This window comes from Branchiostoma belcheri, unplaced genomic scaffold (assembly GCF_001625305.1).
Source record: "Branchiostoma belcheri isolate BF01 breed outbred unplaced genomic scaffold, Haploidv18h27 scaffold38, whole genome shotgun sequence".
Classification (NCBI taxonomy): Eukaryota; Metazoa; Chordata; class Leptocardii; order Amphioxiformes; family Branchiostomatidae; genus Branchiostoma; species Branchiostoma belcheri.
Window position 1 is genome coordinate 575,931 of NW_017803998.1, and position 25,000 is coordinate 600,930.

Sequence of the window (25,000 nt, forward strand, 5' to 3'; positions counted from 1 at the left end):
CATAACCATCTTTTCTCAGGGGACGACTAACACCCAGTATAAGGCACGATGGTCAACACTCGGTCTCCCAACTTTGTGTTGACGAAGATATGTTTGACAAGTAGACGAGAAAAATACTGTTAGTCCGCATACCAAACTGCTCCCTTCCGTAAGTCAGACATATGTGAAATTATAAAACTTTAAAACATGTCTTTTAGTCATTACACAAACGATAAAACATTCCGCAGATTATGTACCACCCTACAAACGTTATCGCCCGGTCTCCAAAGACATTGATGGGGAAAAGACAGACGATGAAAGACTCACCAGTTTGACGACTATCCGACTTGCTGAAGTGTTGGTCACTGGACAGAGAGGTGGCGATCCTTGCAGTCCCGCAGCTACCAACGAACTGAATTCTCGTCTTCGCTGTTCGTCCTTTATAGGGCTCTAGGATACTGGTGGCAAGTCTGGACAGGTTCTGATACAAACAATTGATGACGTCGCTTTTCCCTCGGATGCAGCGGTCCCAATGGGGACAAGTCCGGCACATGTCACCAGAGAACAAAAGGTACCGACAAAGGGGGACCCGGGGTTTTCCCGAAGCAAGGATATCAGGATAAAACGTTTTCAGGTTTGTCCTTAGTTGCTGTTACTCGTCATTGCACTGTGTACGGAAAGAAAAGAACCTTCTATACGTCTCTGTGACAAATCAGCATGATGAAATTTTATCGGGCATTTGTGCAATTGAAACAGTGTGAAAGAGATATGCGGTTGTTCGGAAACAAACCCCCCCCACAAAAAAATGCATCGATCAATGAACACATTCCCCCCACCCGCGTACAGTGCTGAGATTCTGTATCTTCATATGATGTCGTATAATGACGATTGTTGGCAAGGGGTTTAAGCTTGTGTGCTGCCCGCGTGGAATATAGTCTTGAAATCCTCTCAAAAGCATCAAACTAAAAGTCGGAAATCCTCTCCTAACTAGAAGTCGGAAAGTATTAGAGGTCGCTGGTGTTTGGTCGGGCAAGAAGGTCGGGTCGCCTTTGTTGTTAAAGACCTCATGAATAATTCTCTTGTGGAGAGGGACAAATATCGGTCAGCACAAGGCAAACATCTACGCTATCAAACAAGGAGGGTGCGCGATCTTAGTGGTATAACAAGATCTTACCGACACAAATGTGTAGAAAGCACCTAGAGATATACATTTGATAAACATGCCTGGTACTGTACCTTTTCAGAGTTTAAAAAAATCTACAAACATGACAACCCTAGTCCTATTCCCGCAAATGCACGACATAGAATATATATATATATATATATATATATATATATATATATATATATATATATGAATGTATTTGAGTAAGAATTAACAGAGCAGACCATATGCCGAGGTTAACATTACAAATGCATTTGCTTTGCAAATGTTACCTTTCTAGTTTCTAAATGTTATTTTTCACTTTTCTTGATTTCACTTGAATCCAGCTGAATGCAACCAACTCGGACCTTGAGCTCCTGAACTTTGTGTTCGTGGTGTACTACCTGGTGGAACAGTGCCTGAAGTTTGTCCTGCTGGGCTGGAGGTACTACAGAATCAGGTAGGGGGCGCTGGTGTACTGCAGCTGGAAGAACTTGCTGTAACAGCTCTCTGCAAATGTGGTTTCATACCAGCATTTTCCTTTCTTCTAGCCTTCTCCCTGCTGCCTAAGCCCATAACTATAGACAACTGGTAGCCAAACAGTGCTACTTCAGCATGCTTAAAGGTTAAACAAGCTGCAAGGTTTCAAATGCACCAGTTATTTTTTTTTGTTTTTTGTCACCATCTTAGGTGGTCAAAAAAATGTGTGTAGAGGTGCTTTGTGTAATTATTCTATGCTCTCCTGTTCACTAAAGTTATGAATTATCATGTAAGTGCATTAGAAAAAGAAAAACTCATACATGTATAAAATATTGGCCTGACAGTGATAGAAATACCCATCTGTAGTCTGCAGAGACATTTTCAATATTGAAGAAAAATTAAGCAACCTACTACTGGCTCTATACTATACTAATTTTAAAATTGCATATAAAATATTTGCCAACATGCAATTTTGTATGTGCCATGGGTTTAAATTCAGATTTTTAAGTGTGCATTTGCAGAAAGTATTTCCAAATTGCAGAACAAAATGTTGACATTCTGCTATATTGCAAAACACTGATAAAAGTATTTCTACCACTGCCTAAAAAACAACTTTTACCATAATTCAGGAAAACGTACATCTTCGACGCGCTGGTGACCTTCGGTCTCGTGATTGTCGAGGTCATGACCCTGGTGGAGTACGGGTCGCCGTTTTCCGGACTGGACCGAAAGGACGAGGTCGAGACCGTGATCGAATTATGGGACCTCATCCGCATCACCAACATCCTCATCATGTTCCGTCTCCTACGCGTTATATCGCTTTTCAAAACCATGTCCCTGGTGTTGAGCACGCTGCTCGATCTCATCAAGAACATGCGAGCGTTCGCGGGGATCCTCGTCGTGATCTACTACTTCTTCGCGATCCTTGGGATCGAGATCTTCAGCGGCGTGACGAACTACGAGACCTTCCGGACTGTAAACGTCACATGCGGGAGCTACCAGCAGCTCAACTATTGGGCGAATAACTTTAACGATTTTGCATCGGCGTTGGTCGTGTTATGGGACGTTATGGTGGTGAATAACTGGATGGTGTTTCTGTTCGCGTACAAGGACGCGTTGAGTACGGGCTGGGCGCAGCTGTTTTTCATCGTGTGGTGGCTCGTGTCCGTCGTCGTCTACGTGAACTGTTTCATCGCGCTCGTTCTCGAGAACTTTATCACGAAATGGGACAAATCGAACGCTATTAAGGAAGAGCAAGAAGACGAAGGGCGCAGTCGTACTTTATCGTTCACAGAAGTACGAGTAGAGTCGGTGCACCACTTGTTCAGAAGTGGTCTCACTGAACCTAAAGAGGAAGAACTTTTGGAAGAAATAAGAAAACATCAGCATTTAGAAATCAAGGTCTAGCTTTGTTTATGTAAAGTATTAATTTTGTGTCATTATCATGTGGCTTTTGCTGACAGTGAATTAAGTTAACGTTTCTCACAAAAATGGAGCTTGATAAACGTATTTGGCAGTCTTGTGCAATTTTGAAAAAAAAGAAGAAATTGTCAATACCAGTATTTTGTTTGTGCAATACAATAATCATTTCATGTGCTTCACAGTGAAATTGTGTAATGTGGAAAACAGTTTGGAGAAGTTTCGAATAGCTGGCTAGATTAAAAGCCTGTTAAAATAAGAAGACTTGATAAGTTTGTTCAGTTGAAAGGCTGAAAATCATCAAGTGTAACACAGCCTTCATTTCATTGGCAGAGGTAGTCAGCCAATCAGCATGCCTCATGTTTCAGGTACTCATTCTGATTGGTCAATGTGCTAACATTTGTTGTTAACATTACATCATGTACATTTCATTATTCATTCAGTGAATTAAGTGTGAACTTAAGTAAGATGGCATAAGCTTAAGTTATCCAAGACAGACTACTAAAAGGTGTGTGTTAATGCTTCTACAAACTTTTTCAAAACAGCAGTTATTAAAATTACATCAGGAGTATGATGTTTGTATAAATATGTAGTTACAAGGTTCAAATTGTTCTGTTTCATGTAACAAATATTCAACATGCACCTCAATGTTCTGACCAAATTTCAACTAAAAATTCTGGCTCTATGGTACTACATGTACATACTGTTAAAAATGTTTTTGTATTGAAACTTTTGAAAAGAAGGGCCAAGGGAGAGAATTCTGTAAAAGCTTGATGATATTTCCACCATTGTGCCCAAGACTTGAAAATGTAAACTGATCTATATTTCAAACACAGAAAAAAATTAACTATATTGATACAAAAATGTATTCTTTGAGCTGTATAAACCTGCAGTTTATAATGGAATTAAAAACTAAATTGTGATGATGTTAACAAATCAGCCTTATTTTTTGGATCAGCTTCAATTTTCATTCACTGTTTGATTTTAATGTATGAAAGAAAGAAAGAAAGAAAGAATGTTAAGATGAAAGTTTAGTAATTGTAGAAGTGAAATATCCATGAATTCTATATTAAGACAACTAGATTTAGTGTAGCAACAAAATGTCAATAATTTATAACAAAATTTACTGTTTTCGTTCTGTAATTATTAGAAAAACTGACATGTGAGTGAATGATTGGTTAAAATGTTGCAGTTGCCTGGTCATATGGTATGACATCATATGACTGTTCTAAATTTGTTGCCTTTTTTACATATTAGGCTTGGGTGTTGTTGTTTATTACACCATCCTAAGGAAAACATATCAAAGAAAAACTTCTGTAAAATCAGGTAACAAACAACAAAATTCAAACACAAGGACCACAAAAGACATAAAACAATGATCAATTAATTAATTTGTTTTCACCAATGTTTATTAATATTAAATCACCCATCAATACACACTATTTTGCAGAACTAACAATTATAGATATGTTGTAGTAAAGTTATATTCATGTATCTAGTAACCATATATGTAGCTAAGACCACATGTGAATTAATGTAGAATGTTTTTTTTGCATTGATGTACATGTATGAGTTATTTTGCCATACCAAAATTATAAGAAGATGGAAAATACATCATCTAAAGGTAAATGATTTCTATTATTTTGTTATTTTTAACTATTTTGTTTGTTCTGTTGTCTTTTTACATGTAAGTCACTTTAATTTAGACAGTGCCACCAGTTTAGTTTAATTTCTTGGTTTCTGATTCGCATACTTCATTTTTTTATGATTTAAAAAAAGGATCACAATTGATAGCACTCCAAGATCTGAATATACCCCAAATGCTCACATTTCTTTTATTTGTCAATATATCAAAAGTTAAAATGTTTCATTGTTTCAAATATTACCAGGCTGAACCTAGTAGTACATGTTGACCTCGCAGCTCTTTTTACACTTTTGTGCACTTAAGTCTATTGAATTATGTCTGTTTTTTTCTAATGTGTATTTTTTATTTCATCTGCTTCATGATTTTCATTTAAAAAATTAAGAACCAAGAAATTAAACTAATGTGGCCCTATTTGTATAATATCTTCTGAAGAACAACAATATTGTTATAAAAAAACACCCTGCCACCTGCCAACCAGAAGTAAAATTAATGCACCACAGTGTTGCTTCTTGTTTGGAAAGACCAGCACCTGATCCAAAATTTTGACAGTAACAAACTGCAAGTAGTGCATCAAATAGAGAAAATACAGTAGACCACTTTCTATGTAGATCATATTACTGTTAAAGCGATATTATGTAAGATTTTTGCCCCAAAACTGTAAATATAAAATAAGTTAAATTTTCTCATCTAGATTGTCATTTTCAATAACTTTCAACATATTAGCATCACTATTTTGCTTTTCCAGCAACTCAGCGCAGCACGAAAAAATAAGTTGCGCACTGTATTTTTAGGAGGCTCCTAAAAAGGATGTAAACAAACATGGCTGCAATCCACGCTAGCGCCAAGGAGTTGGCAGTTTTCCAACACGTTTTTGCGGCACAACAACATTGATCTTATTCTTTTACTCCCCAAATGTCATGATGAACCCAGGTAGGCTTATAGCGCAAGAAATCTGAGTATAATATCGCTTTAACAGACATGTAGTACAGAGCTTCAACAAAGTTGACCCAAAAGAAGTGCATCGAATTTTGGACTATAATTTTTATCTTGTTTATGATCAGTCAATATGCATGTTGAATGACCTTGGAATGTCCTCCAGGTTGACCTCTACACCTTGAAGAGCATGATGGCGGTTTTGTTCAGGTACATGTAGATGAAGGCGTCCTTGGCGTGAGTGATGGAGGAACCGTAGTCCGTTCCCGCGATGCAAACCCACGACGGCTCATACTTCTCGTCAAACTCTTTCTTCAAGGTCGACGCGACCTCCTTGTGAGGCTTCTTCTTCTGTTGGGAGAGGTTGTTCAAGGTCAGTGAACTATGGTAGGGTTTATTAAGTTTTTAGTTATTGAGAATCTGGTCTGATGTTTAAAACAAGAAAACAGTCCATTTTCAAGGCTCCATTTTTACATGAATTCTAACTTGTGACCTCATCTTTCCCTGTTTTCCAGGTTATTCAAGGTCAATGAACTATGACCTCTCAAACTCAATTATAATGTCACATGTACTAATATTTTGTTAGCATTTATCCCAATAGTTATTGTGACTTTTTAAACCATAATTAAAAGTGTAGTATTTTGAATTCATCAATAACTTTTGCTGTAACTATTTGCTGTCAATGTTTCAAGCCACTAATATATATTTTCCCATTCAAATACTAGTAATAAAATTACAGTTATTGTATTTTTTTTAATGTTTGCTATGAAGTAGTTTTTCTCAGAAATGCTGGCTTGTTTATTCATGAAACCTTGAGCAGAACAATTCAAGAAGAAATTGATGAATTTTCGTGATTTCTGAGTAGTGCATAATTTACATTATTGATTAGTTACTGTTCAGTATTACTTACTGCCACAAGAGGTTTTGCTGTGTCAATGGCATGTTGCTTCATGTCATCTGGCATCTCACATTGTTTCACATCCTCTTTAACCTCCTTTGGGTCACTGCACAGGAAAGAAAAGAACAACAAAAAATCTTTTTAAGTATCTTTTCAAGAGATTTGATAGCAACAGTGAAGGTTAGGCATCCAGGTAATGAGATATGTGAAAAAAAAACAGTTTCTCAAGCAACTGGATATGATTTTTGAAACAGTCAAACGTTTTAGTTAGCATCAATCAATAGTTTGTGCTTATAAACCTGCCTTTCTGACAAGTCTACAGTGTCACTGATGAAAGATAGTGGATGCTACATTTTGTACCTGACGGTTTCCAAAATCATATCCAGTTGCTTGATAACTGTTTTTTTGGCAAATTGATAGCAACATAAAAAAATTATCACAACTTTAAACTGTCAACCCAAAGACTCTTCCATTTTTACTATTCTTCTTCTGCTCCCTTTAGTTCTGACTATGATAATAATATAATTATTAGTTTGATATCACATATCAAACAACAGGACCTGTACTAGTGAACATATTGAACCCATTGTTCAAGTTAATTATAATGTACATATTGCATGTTATTGCGGTCACACATAAGGCCGTTTTATAGTATATATCATACATAATTCATAGCTACCAACTTATTTATTACGATTGAAACTAGATATTGATTGAACATATCAAATGGCTGCAAAGAAAATTTTTTTTAATGGAAATACACATCAAGTTTAAGCTCAGCTCAAAACAAGGCTAGAAGTATGTTATGAATATAATGGTACATGTATTTACAATTACATTTAGAAAGGCTATCTAAAATTGGTACTGTAGTAAGTAGTATTATTCAAAGTCAAAATAAAACCGTACAAGGCAATTTTGAACAGAAAGAGAATTTGAAAACAGCAAATAAAATGTAGGATTGATTTTTTTCCAGTGTATCTTCCAACTGGTTTGTACGAAAAGATAAATAAAGGAAACTAAAATTCTTTAGCTTATTTTTTGTGAATGAGACTTCAACATTTGGCTCTTAATACACTAATAATGCCAACAACAACTAATAATGCCAACAACAACTAATAATGCCAACAACAACGACCTTGACAGTCAGGAAATCTTTCAAAATATTTGAAAAATGTGAGGCACTTCTAACGACCATTTAAAAACACCTGCTTAATCGAATCCTAAACACCACCACTGACCCCTAAAGAGAGGTCACCCCAAAACAGGTTGTACCACTTTCACTCACCCTGGGGGTGGGCAGGCTAAAATTATTATGCCGTTTCATAGTAAGTGATTAAAGCTTATATTTATGCAAGCTATGCTTGTTATGAAAGAGTACAGCAAAGATATAGACAGAGTTTTAGCAGCAAAATAAATATTACATGGTCAACAAGAAAGGATATGTCAATTGCTCATTGATACTTCCAGACGTTGTAATCATTTGTAATAACTTACCTCAGATCATTATCGTGTAAGTGGAAAATTAGAGACGGGGGTCTGAGATATCATTGTCGTCCACAAAAAACAAATTTCACGGCTTTTTGAACAACAAACTCCTGAAAATGACTCGATAATGTTGACAGTGTCTTGTAAACGAAGATTTACCAATAGCTCCTTACCTTTCTCAAAAGTCTTGACATTCATACATGTAATTGGTCAATTTTTCATTTGAAAAAGAGGTACTAATAAGTTCTAAAGAGGTACTAAAGAAGCTGAATTTACTCCCATTTTCAGTCACCCTACGTCAGATCTTCCCAGAAAAAAAAGATTTTGTAGGCTCAGACTACATTTAAAATCTGTAAGAAATAATCCTAGTATGCATGAAGTACAAAATTTGTACATGTAGTCATCAGTAAGAGCCATTCACATAGCTTAGTACTTAATGAGTCTGCAAGCTCTAAAAAATTTTTTTGCAGCCAGTGTGCTCTCAGTCACTGTGAAAATCATAAGGCTAACCTTGGAAAATCTACAAAAATATCAACTGCCAACTTACCCAGGTGAAACGTACATGTAATTCCCCCAGGAAGAATTGAGAGAATGCCAGTTATCGTAACCATAATTCCTTTCAGTCATTTTTGGAGTCCCCTGAAGAGCAATTCCAGCGAGAATTTTACGGAAACTACAGAGGCACGTATGTTTGTACGCGTTCCCTAGAAACTAGCTATAGGGAACGTCGCATATCCTATACAATAGTAGACATCAGATGTCGATAAAGGATTTGAGAAGTCATGCAATGTGGCCATCATCGTCTGTTTTTCTTGTTAGGGTTGTCGATAAAAATCAGAAAATATGTATGATGTAAGAAGACAGTAATTAAGAGTGGCATCACAAACAATAAGACTTCGTGACGTAAACTTATAGCTTGATTGTTCTACAATTGATCGAAGCATCAAACATAGACAGCATTGTCAGCATTTTATTTCCAGCCTGTTCTAGGTGCTACGTTATATAGACAGTGACGTAAAGAAGTTAGTACTTCGACTGAAGTGGTAAGATTTGCATCAGAAAAATATTGGATTCTTGAGAGTTATCTGTTAACTGAGTTAATTTGAGAACCAACAAATTAAATTGATGTGGCCTTAGAGACAAAAAGTACAAAAAGAATTAACTTCACAGATCCCGCACATTACAGAAAAAGTGGGATTTTTTCGACTTAAACTGTTTCAGAGAAACAAGTCAAACCCAGCAACAAGTTAAAATTTAGTCTCATCATTTAGACTAGAGTAGTCACTTGTTATATCTTTAGTTCTCTCTTCATTGTTCATTTTTGTTGTTTCTTAAAAGTTTGTATTAATCATAGTTCATACTGAATATGTCCTATGTTTTTGTTCAGGAGTTTTAAATCATCATGCAACATTCTATACAGTCGATTTGACCCGCTCTTCTGAGGTCACCTGATTTTTTACACATGACAGGGTGGTTTAAACCCATTCTGAGTAGTGGCCAAATTTCTGATTATTCAACTAACTGTAAAAACTGTTGAAGTAGTGATAGAAACAACACATCTTGCAAATCACATATTATTACTAGGACATACATGTATCTGCACATTTCTTATTAGACAAGAATGACAATTGTAGGTTAACAACCTCTAGGTCACTCACCCCTGATTATTGTTTTGTACAATGCAAAGATCAAGATACTAGTATGTCTTCTGGTTTACAAAATTATGCTTTTTCTGTTCTAAAATGTTGAAGCATGAATCTGTTAGCTATGAAAAATATGTTTGTTAAAGATGTTTAAATACCATAATTGGTAATGGGGTAATTAACATTCTAGTTAACCAGCTGTTTGTTTTTAAGGAAATTTTTGCTTCTTCTACAATTCTGTGATAAAGAACTTTACAAAATCACGATCATAAATTATCTGAAATATCTCTTGTATAGTCGCCATCTCATTTTAATATTGTACAGTTTCAGGACGCCCCAAAGTGTCTTATAAGTAGGTTAGTGGGTTCTTCTCTTGTATTAAGTGTTAGACTTACCGAATCTAGAAGAAACTTTAATGAGATTTACCTTTTGTTGAAGGGGTTGAATAAACCAGAAGGCCATTCTATGGGGGATGGGAAGAAACTTGATTTTCCATGGGGCGTCACGGGGGTTTCGTGAGCAGGCACTGTCGGCATTTCCTAAAGAGAGAATCTATACCTGACCTGGCCACCTGAAAACCTGATCACCAAAGCTACTGGACCGACGGGTCGCGTTATTGTTACACTGGGGTGACCCTAGGCGTTTTTGAAACAATGTGGGGCAAAAGGGGGAGGGGTCAGCCATTTTCCACTCCATAGTAAAATGGTACGTTAAACATGTACCTTCTTTCTGGTTGTTAAAAGATTGTTCTAAGTTGATCAACTTCGTAAACACTTTTTACCCAATGATTGTCATTCGTACACAAGATCTGCTTTGATTTTTAAATTTGTAACAGTATAAAAAGTATTTTCAGCAGTATAAAAAAGAAGTAAGCCAAAACACAGTTAATATGCTTTTTGACACCTTGTTTTGCCTCACAGCTGTGAAGCCATAGTTACGGTAAAATTCCTTTATTTTCGCCACTGGGGTAGAAGGAGAAAGGACATTTTTGCAGTTTTTTGCAAATTGAAATAATTCTGTAAAATACTATATGCACGAAGCAGCACATAATGTTTTTTTCTTCATTCTTGTCGGCCCAACAAGTTTTACAACAAAAAATAGAGAAAAATTCTTGTTTTTACCTTAAATTGCATTGGGTGCCTTTAAGGGATGACTTTGGGATGTAGTCAAGTTTCTGTCGTTGTCTGATTGTCAAAATGTCAGTATGGTGATTTATGGAACTTTGTTTCTGAGGCATCCAAGGTCAATTACTACATAATACATCATTGGCCCCTAGCACAGGAGGGGGTGATACTATCTAGAGTAATGTTGTTAAAGTAATTGTTTATTTGACAGATTGTTGTAGAAAGTTCACATAGGGCCATATTTGGTGGGGTATCAGAGATATATGCTGTCTTGTAAACAAGTAAGACTTAGTGTACTTGAACAAGGCATGAAAAATTATGTCCCTTATGTTGTTCATGTGTTAAACTGCTACAAAATTTGAAAATAAGAAGCATAAATAGTAACACTAAAACTAGAACTTGTGTCTTTCAATTGAATTGTTTCAGATCTACATGTAGATGTACATGTGTAACGTTAGCTCTCAACAAAATGTTAGTATATTTAATGTAAATTTTGAAAGACCCTTTTTGGTAAAGAAATGACAGAAGTGCATCTGCAGAGATTTTTTAGTAGCCTGGGTACCATCCTACTTGTATGCCGGGGCTCCCACACTCGCTTCCCTAACAAGTTGTTAGGGAAGCGAGTGTGGGAGCCCCGGCATACAAGTAGGATGGTACCCAGGCTAATTTTTTAGGGGGTGAAAAGTAAGAAAATGAAATAAAGCTGATGTATATGCCATGGTCTTCTGTATTTGCTTATTAATCACTTACCTCTCATCATCACCGAAAAAGAAATCACTGACTTTCCCCATTTTGCTGGAAAGATGATGTGTCAAAAGTCCACACTGCAAAGAAAAAATATTTAATATATTTCCTCTTCTTGCTGCCTAACCCTTTAGATTAATTGTTGCAAGATGCCAAAAGGCTACATTGGCAGGCCGGGGAAAGAGTCATGTACATGTAGTTGCTGCCTTACAAAATGTAGGTTGGTTTTGGTAGCAAATTTTAGCAATTTTAATCTTGTAAATTTCCAAAGGTATGGTACATGTAGGTTGAGTTTTACCTGTGAAATTGAATATTCTTATTGACTAACATGTACAGTATAATGTATAGTATATACTAACTAGCATTAACAACAAAAAACAGCCATTTTGTTCTTTGAAAAGAAACAGTACTTAAATGTATGCTTACTCCCATAAGTTTAACCACTGCATTATACTATCAAGAAATGTTGCTTTCACCATAATTGATTGTGAAATTTTCAGTTTATCTGTGTTTGTAGTAATCATACTATGATACTTAAAATTGTGAAATTTTGCATTTTGATATTGTAGGACTGACTGGAAAAGCATTATGAAAGGTGTGCGACAGTCACTAGACGTTGTTGTTATGACTGAGTGAACATAAAATTGCTCGGTCAGCTGAAAAAAGAACCATACTTCTGTCTGAAAGCCTAAAACTTGTACACATAAAATTTTGCCTCATTTTTTTCATGGTTGTTGCATGTAATGGTTTAGATTGGAAGTCTATACATTGTAATATAATAAAGAATAATTTTGTGTGCAAGATTTCATACTTCTCTGATGTCAGTTACGTGTACGTCTAGACAGACATAAAAACAATGAGTTCACGCCCCCTTTTCAGATTTGTAGGGTACGTGTGTACGTGTTTTCATTTAGAAGCAAAAATTCCTTGGTTTTAAAACTGTTACTGATAATAATATTCTAGCTCAATTTCTGCTAGAAATTTTCTACCAATTGAATATCTAGAAAGTGACTGAAAATTGGGTAGTAAGACAGTGTCCTTCAGATTTTGACACAAATCTATTTTTATTTTACCAATCTTACCTGTCAGATACATATAAAAATGTGCAGTAGATCTAGAAGAGGATACAGTCAAAACTGGCCAAAAAGTCCGATCAGCATTCTGGTCTATATAGAAAGGTGGTCACTGTAGACATAACTCTTACTGATTGTGTCAATGGGAAAAATTATCCAAGGGACCACCATATTAGCCAGGTGGTCCTTATGTAGAGTTGGTCACTGGTACAGGTTTGACTGTACTGTAGACATAGAGTATTACACGCAAAAAAAAGAAATCATGGTAGTTTAACTCACCTTTCACAGACAAGTACCTGCCTTCCAACAGATTGAATGCGTGCTTATGACAAAACCTGGGAGTAGTGATGCTATAATTTGCATATGTCAACCCATTTGTCAATCCAAGCGAACTACATTCAACCCAGTCCTTGACTAGTGACCTCTGAATATTAGGGACTACACACCTGGCAACTTTTTTCCTCAGAATTTTTTCCACCATTTTTTCAGACATTAAAAATCCTGTCAAAAGTGGCCACCTGACTGCAAATTTTACATTGAGAGGTCATTTCTACAGACATGTTTGACTTTATAATTTAGTACATATAGAGGAGGCCCAGGGCTGGAAATCTTTTTTTTTCTGCATGCCTGCACTGGTGCAGGTAACTAACATTGAAAATCACCTGACAAATTTTACCTGCACCAATTTAGAAAGTATGGATCATACTAAAAACTGTTCGATCTGCACTGTGTACAAATGTACGTAAACCAGGTGTAGGTAGACATCAGAACTACTTGCACTGCTCCAATTTTACCTGCGCTAACCTACATATGCAGTTGAGATTTCAAGCCCTGAAGTCATAACTAGTGGCACAGACAAATTGTGAACCTGTGGAACAAGTAACTCTTGACAGAAGTCGTATGAATTTTGTGTCTCCCTCTAACACGATACATGGAAACATCTGTGTTATACTTGCTGAGTATCTTCTTGAAAACAGTCTACATTTGTACCTTTTCACTTGAGTTGAAAAACCTGTATTGACATCTAGGGATTTTGTTAACTTGATGATTTTTAAGGACTGAACAGAAGTGTTTTGGTGTTGTAGGGCTTTAGAAATCTTGGTCATCAAAATCATGAACACTGACAGGGAGTTACATGTACATGTAGGTCAAGGGTCCCAGAAAAGGTTATGCTAAAGCTGCACAGTTGAATTTTTCTGTTACAGTATAATTAATATGTTAAACTTTCTAGAATATCTGTCTGTAATGTAGTCATATGATACAAAATAAGGCAATGAAGTGTGTTTCCCAAACTTTTATTCAATATTAGCACCCAGTAATTGTTACAATGCCCTTGATAACATACACGTGTAGGTAACAAACAAAATTGTAGTTTTGATGAACAATGCTTGTAAGTTGTATACATGTAGTTGTTTTAATCAAGGACATTATATAGAAGTATTATATAGTGTCCTTGTTACAATCATTTTGTGGAATCCGTAATAAGTGAAAACATTCACAGGAATAGTAAGCTAAGACACGTTAGATACTACAGTAACGAAGTTGGTGCTTTGTTTCATCTTGGTTTTGGTTAGTATATTACTGATTGTATTCACCTTTTTCACACTTCCAATAATGGTTAGCTATATAGGGTTGTGGTAGGTTTGTGGTAGTGTCGTAAAACCATTTGGGTTTGAATAGACAATGCATAATGCATCCTTCCAACCACTCTAATCAGACCCTATTGTTTTATTACACTACCTATGACCATCCTATGCCAAAGAATTAATATGGGAAGGGTGAACAACCTAGTAATTTCGTTGGGTCTGCCTTTCTTCACCTTTCTGAAAACTTACTCAGCACCTATAAGAAGTAGTGTTTGCAAAAGGAAACACTTCTAAAAGTTTAAGAACAAAATTTCCCTTCCAGAGTTTCACCAAAGCAATGAGAGTAAAATTCTAACAGTAAAGTACTGGCCAAAGATGCATTTAAGAATTACTTTCAATTCAGAACTTGAAGAGCATTGAAAAGGGTTGTTTCTTTTGATCGTGCAATGACAGGCCATTTTAAAAGTCGTTGTTTTGACTTATTTCATAGAGCTACACCAAGATGACATCGTGAACTCTCCTTTGCAGGTCCTGGCCTGACCCCTGACCTCTGACCTCTACACCTTGAAGAGCATGATGGCGGTTTTGTTCAGGTACATGTAGATGAATGTATCCTTCGCATGAGTGATGGAGGATCCGAAATCCGTCCCCACGATACAGATGAATGTGGGCTCGTACTTGGTGTCGAACTCTTTCTTCAGAGCGGACGCGATGTCCTTGTGAGGCTTCTTCTCCTGTTGGGGAAGGTCACTCAAGGTCAGTGAACTATACGGTAAGGTTCAAAAGTTGAAAGTTCATGTTGGGCAGGGAATTTTGAATATTCCAGCACCATTTATAAAACGTGTATGACGACTCAAAGGTGACAACAGAGCGCATTTGCGTAGTAGGCAGATTTACTAAGCACGTCAGCAGAACGTACTGCACCTGTGTAAAACCCCCGATTGTTCACGGTTTTCATTGGATTTATGATCAACGTTGCATCAGAAGTTTGCCTGTTGCAGACGATATTTTTTACGACACAATGTTTGAAAACTATAGACGGCATTTGAAGCCTTCGAATTTGACCTCGCAAATGTGTACTTCAAACATGTGAACCAGCTTTTTATGGCGTGACATGTACAATGTACGTGAAACGTTCTTACCGCTACGAGGGGAGTTGCAGTCTTGGTGGCATGTTCCTTCATTTCATCTGTCATCTCACATTGTTTGATGTTGACCTTGACATCTCCTTTCTGCTCACTGTAAAGGAAGAAACAAGAGTTTGTCCATGTTCCAAAGTTTCATTAGTTCAATGAATACTACCTTTGCATGAGATACTACGTATCAGCATTCTAGCCAGCGTCTGTCTTCTTTCCGTAATTTGATGGAATTTTACACTGCTCATGGCAGACACAACTTTTGCCAATCCGTCATCTTCAACGGACAAAAAGATATGGAAAGAGATGTCATTAAACTAGGCTTAGTCTACCAGCAAAATTTACCCCTCAAAATGCAGGAAATAGTGTTTCAGAGAGGGTCATCAAGGTTTCAAACTTTTTCTGGTGGAAGTACGCTCCTGAAAAAACAAAGTTGACATGACAGAATTTCAGGCTGGCAAGAACACTGCTATATACGATGCTACAAAGTCAGATAGCAAGACACATACCTTTTGTGATGCAGCCAGTCAGAGTAAGAACTGCACTTTTAAGAATCAGAAACTACTTACTCGTCGTCCTTAAACAGCCCTGCTATATAATCTAGTGGCCCCTTCGACCCCTTTTCGGCAGGAGGAGGTTTAGGGGGTTCGCAGGTTGTAGGCTCGGGGGGTTTCTCCTCCGCAGGCTTTTCTTCTGCCGGGGCAGGGGGGGCTTCAGCAGGGGGGGTTTCGGTGTCAGCCATGATATTTACCTGTCATCAGATTGTAAAAAATCCTTAATGGCGTCCATGGTGGTGGAGGATTGTGGTCAGGCCGAGGTGGACACTGCAAAGAGAGGCAGTGGGGCTGTGGTTAGTAGGGAGGGTCTACGTAGCTACGACCAAGGCTCTCTCTCAAACAGTTTTGTCTTTGTGAAAGTTTTGAGGCACAGTTGACGCCCTAATGAAAAAATGGACGGTGTGGTTGGAATTTTTGTCTGTTTTGAACAGAAACTTCCATCTAGAAACAGAAACTTTTTGTGTAGGATTCAGTACGACAGTAAAGTCCCATTCAGACGTGGAAAATTTCATCCAGGAATGAAAGACATTGTAAGAAGCTTGAGAGAGCCCAGGTTTGGATGGACATGCTAGCAGTTACAGTAGAATGGGGTGGTAGATTAAATGTGATACATGTACTTGGGTATAGAGCCACCACAAAACTGCCCTACGTTTGTAAGCAATGATTATTAAACTCCAAGCAGATTTGGTTTGGATGGGAACAGTGTGCAATTAAGAAAAATTTGAAAAAGTTACAGGTAATGAATTAATTGAAAGCATGTTGGGCTGTATCTACTCAATGTGTTAATAGAAGTAAGTGATAAAAGTGAATGTTAAATCATGGGTGCAACTTTGTAACAGGTGTTAGTACTATCCCTATAGTCTATTTGTTAAGGGTACGGTCACTTTTGTTGTAAGTCATTGTCCGATTCTGATGTCGTAGGATTTTCAGTCAGGCTGTGACAGGTCCAACGTAACCACTGATAAGATCTAAGACAACCTTTTCAGCAACAACTCACTCACTCACTATCCAGTGATAGCTGAATTTTGTATGACACGTGCATGACAACCCAAGAATGCTGTTTGTAGATCTTTATACGATTGTGATGTTGTAGGATTTTTAAGTTGGTTCTTTCAGGTAGAAACTTCTACATGGTAGCCAGTGACATTTGCGAGCCGGCATAAACTACGGAGGATGGCACCCAGGCTATCATTTTTCAACCACCAACCTAAAATTTAAGACAATCTTTTCCACAAGACAGCTGAATTTTGTACAACACTGTGAGTCATGCACAATTGTCATACACATGAGTGTCATAAGTTTGCAATCATTGTACAACAACTGTTCAGCAAATGTGACCAAGCCCTAAGCAACTAACAAAATTAAACCTAGAACGATTTATAGGTTGGTCTGGAATCTTTAAGACCGTAGAACAACCTATGAAGATCAACAAATTATTAGAAGACAATGTTTAGAAATTAGAAGTTTTGACATTCTTGATAATCTACATGATCTTTACACGTTCGAGATTATGATAATAGCACAAAGAATGCTTTCTCAGAATGGCTGATGAAACCTAATTACATGTAAGTGGACTGATAATAATGGTTATGCCATATGTCTGCAAAAGTTGGGAAAAATATGCTGTATATTTCAAATTTTTCCATATCAATCTTTAACTTTGTTTTGATACTTCAAAAAGGATCTAAATGTACAGGACAATATGTATAACTGGTAGCTAATGTGATATAGAAGCACCTGTAGTTTTTATACCATTATCAGGGCTATAGCTACTGTGGCTGGACATAATTACCGGTAGGTCACGCCCCTTTTGTACTGTGGGCTTGCAACCTGGCTTAACCTGTTTGAAAGCTCAACTCTTCTGTTAACGAAAAAGGCTAAAGAAGAAAGTACTCTTAACTTTTCCACTTGATTGTGTTCACATTAACTTCATTGGATGATGAAAGCTGTCATGTGAATTTCAGTAAATTTTCAATAAAATCATAGGAAAAGTAGCACATGGTCATGCAATCGTCTTAAAAACTTACAGTCATACTTAGCCAACAAACAGCATCTCAATAGAAAGTCTATTAGTAACAGTTAAACTTACATGTATCTATCAGTAAATGTAGTATGTGTCAAGTACTAGTTATTAGTAGCCAGAGAAAATGACTCACCTACTGCAGGCAGCTACTGTAGCTACTGAATCAGCAAAATGACTGGAAGAAACTGACGCCTCTAGTTGTGTCTCATTTGCATATGTTAGATAATTTGGTAGTGATTTGCATATGTCGACCCGCATGTCAACCTCAGGGCACTACAGTCCAACCTGTACCAGTGACCACCTCTAGATCTGCATGAAGGACCACCTGGTCACTGTATAAGAAAACATCTGTTTTATACTCAATGTTTACCTTAAAAGTTTTTGAAAAAAGGGTTCCCTTTTCATGAGGTACATTAGATATTGGGTACACCAAAAATGATTTTATACAAATTTTTCTTTTTCAGAAATGGGCAAAATTTTTTTTGTGTCTCCCAGAGCCATGGAACATAGAAATATGCCATTGTAATGAAGAAAAGAAGACAAATACTAAAAGTGAAAAGCCAAAGATTGTGATAGTGTGTGTACATACAAAAATGTATATGTTTGATAGATGTTCAGTCTAACAGATATTGACAGATTGTCACTTTAATTTACGTTTTTTAGGTTAAAGGTAAAAAGTGGTCGGCCTAAGACTTCACGTGGAGTGACTGTGACTGTCACAGTCCTTTACAATAGCTACATGTACTTGATGTGCAACATGACATTGCCACAGATCACTTTGTTGGCCAATCATCAGATTGTCCCTAGTCTTCTCAATAAGTGTGTTGGGTTGTTTTACGTGCAGAGCTTCAATGATTGAACAGACCTCTTCTTGCTGCTGCCTAATCTGGTAATTTACAAATGTGGTGGCAAATGGCTACCTTAGCAGGATGAAGGTTAAGCTAACAAAACTGGCTTCCAGGCTAGAGTAACGTAGTAATCAGTACGTAGGAGTTGGGTTAAGCTCAGAACAAGGCTGACACCCAGGCTTATACTTTCTACAGCTCCAATCTGTTTTATATGTACATTACGTATGCTTCAGAAATGAAGACAATTATGTGTTTTTCCAAAAGTTTATTCAAAGATTCCCCAGCAATAATGCACCAAAATAGCACACAATCGTCATTGTATAGTTCCAACAAAACTGCAGTACATTACAAAATGTATACATGTACATTTTTGTACTCACAAGAAATGTTACTTGTGAATATAGCCAGATAGTTAATTGTTATGGCTGTTACAATGTAGAGTCTGTTGTGTGTATCTATGCTGTTGCTATGTACTCAGTATTTGAAGAATATATTAATAAAGTGTATAAGAATGGTACTGGTAAGGCACATTTCGATACTTAGCATTTTCGTTTAACCTTCTCCCTATTGAAGTTTGTATTGGTTACATGGGCAAGGCATCAGAGAGAAGGCTACTAGTAGGTGATTTACAGCTCATATCAAAGCAAGGCTCATAAGGCACTCAAATAAATATCTTATACATTTGTAGTAGTACTGTATTTCTCTCGCAGTCTTGGTTAGCATTGCACGGGTTCACCTCTCTACATTTAATTCTGCTTCAGCTCACAGATATGCAAGTAGATTATCACCCAATAGCTTCAGACTCCCAAAACCTAGAACTACCAGTAAGAAACAAACCTTTCTCTATCAATCAACAACTGGAATGCCCTGCCACCTATATTCAATCATTATTTAAAATAGACTGTCTTCTTTTATTTCATCGAGCCACAAAATATGAACTCTCCTTTGCAGGTCTTGACCTCTACACCTTGAAGAGCATGATGGCGGTTTTGTTCAGGTACATGTAGATGAACGCGTCCTTGGTGTGCGTGATGGAGGAACCGAAATCCGTCCCCACGATACAGATGAACGTGGGCTCGTACTTGCCGTCAAACTCCTTCTTCAGAGCGGACGCGATGTCCTTGTGAGGCTTCTTCTCCTGTTGGGAAAGGTCACCCAAGGTCAGTGAACTGTGGTCAAAGGTTACTGTTCAAAGCAGCTACTAATCCTATCCACATATTGGATGTTTTGTGGCTTTTTAAAAAAAGAATGCAAATATAAATGGATTGAAAAGTACAGGCATGAAAAAGGGTACAGCCCTTGTTTCCAACAATCCTATTTTGTGAACGTGTCAAAACATAGGGGTGGATAGCACGTCAGCAGAACTTACTGTGTCATAAAAGATATCAAATGCAACGGGCAAAATTCTAACCAAAAATTCAACAAAAACACTGAAAAATCAATGTGAGTTTTGCGCGGGCGCAGTATATTCTGCCAATGTGCTGGGGTGGGTTAGGGCTTGGCGATGTCAGAACGTGAAAACATGAAAAAGTCCTGCACGTACAACAAATGTACACGTGTATGATCTTACCGCTACGAGAGGTTTTGCTGTGGCGACTGCATGGTCCTTCATGTCGTCCGGCATCTCACATTGTTTGATGTTGACCTTGACATCTCCAGGATTTGCCTCACTGTAGAGGAACAAAGAACCAAGATACATGACACGAATCAAATCCTCGTAATACATAATATGCACATTAAAACATAATTTCTATTTGTGGCATTGATTAGCAGCCTTAGCAAACTCTTGAGTCACCAGACTTTTTTGGGTCTTGTCAATGTGCTGCTTTTCTGAGTACCTAATTTCTTGATTTCCTCCATAGAGCCTGCTTGAAGTTAAACTCACCATTTAAAAAGGGGTGGCTCACAAAAAAACTGAACTGCCATCAGGGAAAAAGCACATTATAAGTCCTCCAGAAATGCCTGACTTGTCAGCTCAAGAGGCTATGTATTGAAGACAGTTTTAGTTTACGTCATCATTCAACTAACCCTACCTGTACCCTGACATTTGCGAAGACAGTTTTCATCCTGTATAAAATCGATCTATGATAATACCGTTACACGTACCTTTTCTGATACAGCTCCAAGAATCGAAACGTTACTTACTCATCCTTAAACAGCCCTGCTATATAATCTAGCGGCCCCTTCGACCCCTTGTCAGCAGGAGGGGGTTTCTTCTCAGGGGGTTTCTCTTCTGCAGGTTTTTCTTCCGCAGGCTTTTCCTCTGCCGGGGGAGGGGGGTCTTCCGCGGGGGCCGGGGGGCTTCGGTGGGAGGGGTTTCTGTGTCAGCCATGATATTTACCTGTCATCAGATTGGAACAAATCCTTAATGGCTTCCTTAACGGCAGTCATGTTGGCGGAGGATTGTGGTCTGGCCGAGGGTGACACCAGGGACTGCAAAGACAAGCAGGTGGGCCTAGTTAGTAGGGAGGATTTAAGCTGCTGCGACCAAGGCTGTCTCCAGCTCTCGGTTTGAAAGAGCAAAGCTGCGTGTTAAGCGTCAAGCGCCAAGGACGTTTGATATCCAGTCTATCGCGGTTGGGCGGATTTTCTTCGGGGCTGCTAAAGCTGTTCCCCGCCCACCGCAAATAGGTTCCCCGGTAGGTTTTGCACAACGGTTTTGCATGGCATGCCAAACTCTATCACAGAGGTAACTCCTACCGGGCGATCTGTTTGGCAATCCAAAGACAGCCTGCCCCAATCACGATACTGGATACCTGGCTACAAAGACTCGAGTGATCCTAGGGGCGTCGGAAAATAAGGTCGTCGAAACCTACGGTTTTTGGAACATAGGCTTTCCCCAACGAAGCAAGCTCCTGGGGAGATTTTCAACTTTTTTTTTTTGTGGACGTTTTTGTTGAACCGTCATTGACCTGAGAAAAATGTCGTGCATTTTTGATTTTGATTTTGTTATGAGGACAGAATAGTCGATTTTCATTTTCCGTCCCAATCAGTAAAATTCCACTCTGGGACAAAAATCTGGACACTGGAGAGAGCCCCTAGATAGCCTGGACATTGCTTGTAGTTATGGAAGATCATTTAAAAGGTACGTGTTATGGGGTGGTAGATCAGATGGGAAGCCACCGCGAAACTGTACTATGCATTGGGGGTGGGGGTGGGGGGAGGAGTTAAAAAATAGATATTGGCAGGCATAGAGGAACTGCATATGGGCACACTTGTAGATTTTATGTTAATATATGATCAAGACTTAACTATATATAGAACCGGTAATCAAACGTTATCGCAGCCCGGGTATGATATAAGTACAGTATCTGTATACTATTAGCCAGTATAACCGCCCTTCGCAGGTACGCGGCACGTGTAACACGAACACAGGCCTAATGTCAGGAGAGACACACCCCTTTTTGTTCTTCACTGTGCATGGTCATGGCACTACATGCAACCCCTTGTTACATTTGACAGCACCAATTTTTTGGTCACAAAAAAAGGTTGCAGAAAATTTTGAAAAATAGTCAGACTTTTTATTGACTATTTATTCAATGGCCCTTTATTATGTTCACTACCAGTATATTTTCATTCAGTTGAGCTCAAGTCATGAATTGCTGATTATGTCACTTTTGGCTCAAATTTCACCGACAACAAACAACAAAGCTTTTCACAGCTGACTTTTCTTACAAAGGTAACTACGTACATATGCTGTGTGTTGAACTAAAATTGCATTCTGTGCAGCTACATTTTGAAATAATTCGGAATAGAATTATAAGAAGTTGTTTTTAGTAAACAGTCTAAACCTTTGCAATGGTTTATTGGTTGTGGTTTTACCAATGACCTCTCTACCACAGGATCGTCACACCACAGACATAATTTCGTTTCTTACCAATTCCCCTACTTCTTGCCAGCTCATTCATAAGATATTGAAAGCATCAATATCATATGAATTTCAGTAAATTTTCAGTCGATCAATTTTCAACTACTGACAAATATCATACAGCCATGCAGCAGCCTTTGCAGTCAGTGCTAATAAACATTTCAACAGAAAGTTTTAACTGACAAGATGATCTACTTAATATGTACATGACAGAATTTATGTGGTATCCACAAACTTGACTCACCTACAGGCAGCTTCCAGCAAAGTCAAGACTCGCTCACTCGCAAAATGACAGTTGTCAGAAATCAACGTCCCGACAGTTGTGCCTCATTTGCATATGTCAGCCCTTCCTGAGAAAGTCAGTGCAGGACAGTGACCTGTTCAACCAGTGCCAACCGGTCGCCACCAGATTCAACTTCTGTTTTGTACTCGCTGGCAATCTACATAGGACGTGTACACGTTTTTGTTAAAGCGAGGCCAAACTATCCGGTTTAGCGGAAATTTACTGATGTGGTCTTTTGCTAGCTCTTTAAAGTTTGGTACAAACTGTACGTTTGTGATGAAAAAAATTAGTACGGACGAAAAATTAACTAACAGTATGTAATTGTCAAGTATAATTATAGTAGACTCCTAGTGATTTTATCTTGCCAAGGACTTTAAGAAAAGTCAACAGAATGTCAACAAGATCAGTGGTGTCTCAAACCTATATCTCTACTTTCCCAGGAGATTCCCACTTGAGAGAATATCGCCCCAGGCAACATACCTCGCTTAACACAACAAACACAGATTAGAGCCCAGTCTACCTGTCCATGGTTAGAATAAAAACAGTCTTTAGTGTGACTTTTACATTGTTGTAAGCCTCAGTGAGGTTAACAAACAATGCCGTTATTGTTAAGTTCCCATATTCCTCTCAATTGTTAGAAATACCTCCATTGTTATATCAATGCCTTGGCCAACCTGAGGATTATATGGGGATTTTTGCCCCAATCCAAGGCTTTAGAGAAGTTTTTTTTAAGTAAAAGCACAAAACATCAGACTGTGTCATAGTGTTTTCCCCTTGTCTTATTTCTGTAAGTCATGTAGCAGTTGATTTATTTATTGAAGGTGGGGTATGATGGCTCCTGAACGATTTTCGACAAACGACTTTTGTTGGTACAACACAGATCGGAATGCCTCACGAGAAATAGCCTTAAGGGTACCCTCTTCTCCAAGACAGATAATCATCAGTTTGTCCTTTCTTCAACTTAAGGATGGCTTAATCAGGCATGCTTAAGTGGTTATTTACGTCAGGTGATCACTTTTACTTTTCACTTTCAGGTCAGAGGGCATGTGTGCACTAGTTTTTCCGGTTCCCGAGCTCTGATTGGCTGAGGAGACACAATTTTCCTTCTGCATTCGCTGTCTGACCAAGCAGGTTTGGGCGCATTATATCACCCAGCATGCAGTGGGAGTTGTCACCACAGCAACCAGGTGAGTTGCATTTAATGACACCTTTGCATGTCGGAGGTTGTTAAATAATTGAAGATGCTTATTATGTGCTCGGAGGCAACCAACCTTGTCAACAGCTGAGGTCAATAGTACATAACATGGGTCACTATTGTGTCAGTTCTAGCCTCCCTTGCAATATGTCACTTCTAGTCAACACTAGACACTTATCTAGTCTATTTCCCAATCCCAACAAGTACGCATAGTTTTCTGATATCTACGGTAAGGCCACACTGACTTAATTTTGTGGATGACGTCCCCAAAACTAATGCAAGAGGGGAAAAAAAACAGCGAAAAAAATGCTCCTAAACCACAGGAATACAAAGCTGGTGTAGTGAATTTGCACTTACTGTAGTACATAACGAGTTTTATGACATACTGACCTTTTGCGGCATTTATTAGTCGGCATTGTACTGAGTTCTTGAGTTCCATGGAGCATCGGTATCTGTATCTGTATCTGTATAGCCGGTATAACCGCCTTTCGGCGTAACACACCAGCTTCGCAGGCACGCGGCGCGGCGTAGTCTGGGTGCCATCCTCTGTAGTTACCGTAGGCTCCCTATCGCTGTTAGCTACCATGGACTACATTTTTCTTACACCTATCTTGTACCTCACTTTCCAAAACCACACTTTTCACACACGTCATCCAACATACACTACCCACCTCACATATATATATGTCTTTCACTTCTTCTAGTATATACTTCCAACACTGCACTCTCCTTAAGTACTGCAAGACTCGCTTTTCACACATACCTCTTGATACCCTTTAATTCTCAGCATTTCTAACATATCAAACATTTCATACACAATTCTTCATAAACCCGGTATTGGCTATTTGGTAGGGAAGCAGTCAGAGGAGTAGGGCTAGAATAAGACAGATAGTAGGCTATCTAGTATTTTCTTTAAGTTACAGTTGTTATTAGTGCT

The 25,000-nt window shown here is 38.1% G+C and overlaps 3 protein-coding genes across 5 annotated transcripts in view; 1 reads left to right on the plus strand and 2 right to left on the minus strand.

Moving 5' to 3' along the window:
• The window catches only part of LOC109476508 (two pore calcium channel protein 2-like), a 10,517-nt gene extending 6,573 nt beyond the window's left edge, over positions 1–3,944 (plus strand). For both annotated transcript variants that reach the window (XM_019777477.1, XM_019777478.1), the window contains exons 5-6: positions 1,471–1,583; positions 2,233–3,944. In XM_019777477.1, the coding sequence (XP_019633036.1) occupies positions 1,471–1,583; positions 2,233–3,010 (891 nt within the window). In that variant the 3' untranslated portion in view covers positions 3,011–3,944. The remainder of the gene's footprint in view (positions 1–1,470; positions 1,584–2,232) is intronic.
• Positions 3,945–5,584: 1,640 nt separating this feature from the next.
• Positions 5,585–10,233, minus strand: LOC109476566 (dynein light chain LC6, flagellar outer arm-like). Its single transcript, XM_019777551.1, has 3 exons — positions 10,053–10,233; positions 6,511–6,604; positions 5,585–5,951 (listed from the first exon to the last, which is right to left on the minus strand). Exons 1-3 carry the CDS (start codon positions 10,160–10,162, stop codon positions 5,775–5,777), a joined length of 381 nt encoding a protein of 126 aa, XP_019633110.1. The 5' UTR covers positions 10,163–10,233; the 3' UTR covers positions 5,585–5,774.
• Positions 10,234–13,846: 3,613 nt separating this feature from the next.
• On the minus strand, positions 13,847–18,074 carry LOC109476564 (dynein light chain 2, cytoplasmic-like). Of its 2 annotated transcripts, XR_002140617.1 has the most exons (5): positions 18,003–18,074; positions 15,859–16,040; positions 15,296–15,392; positions 14,355–14,887; positions 13,847–14,307 (listed from the first exon to the last, which is right to left on the minus strand). XR_002140617.1 is itself a non-coding variant. In XM_019777549.1 (4 exons), exons 2-4 carry the CDS (start codon positions 16,029–16,031, stop codon positions 14,711–14,713), a joined length of 447 nt encoding a protein of 148 aa, XP_019633108.1. In that variant the 5' UTR covers positions 16,032–16,040; positions 18,003–18,074; the 3' UTR covers positions 13,847–14,710. The 2 variants fall into 2 exon arrangements, 1 of the variants encoding a protein (XP_019633108.1); XM_019777549.1 differs by having other exon boundaries at positions 13,847–14,887.
• Positions 18,075–25,000: the final 6,926 nt, after the last annotated feature.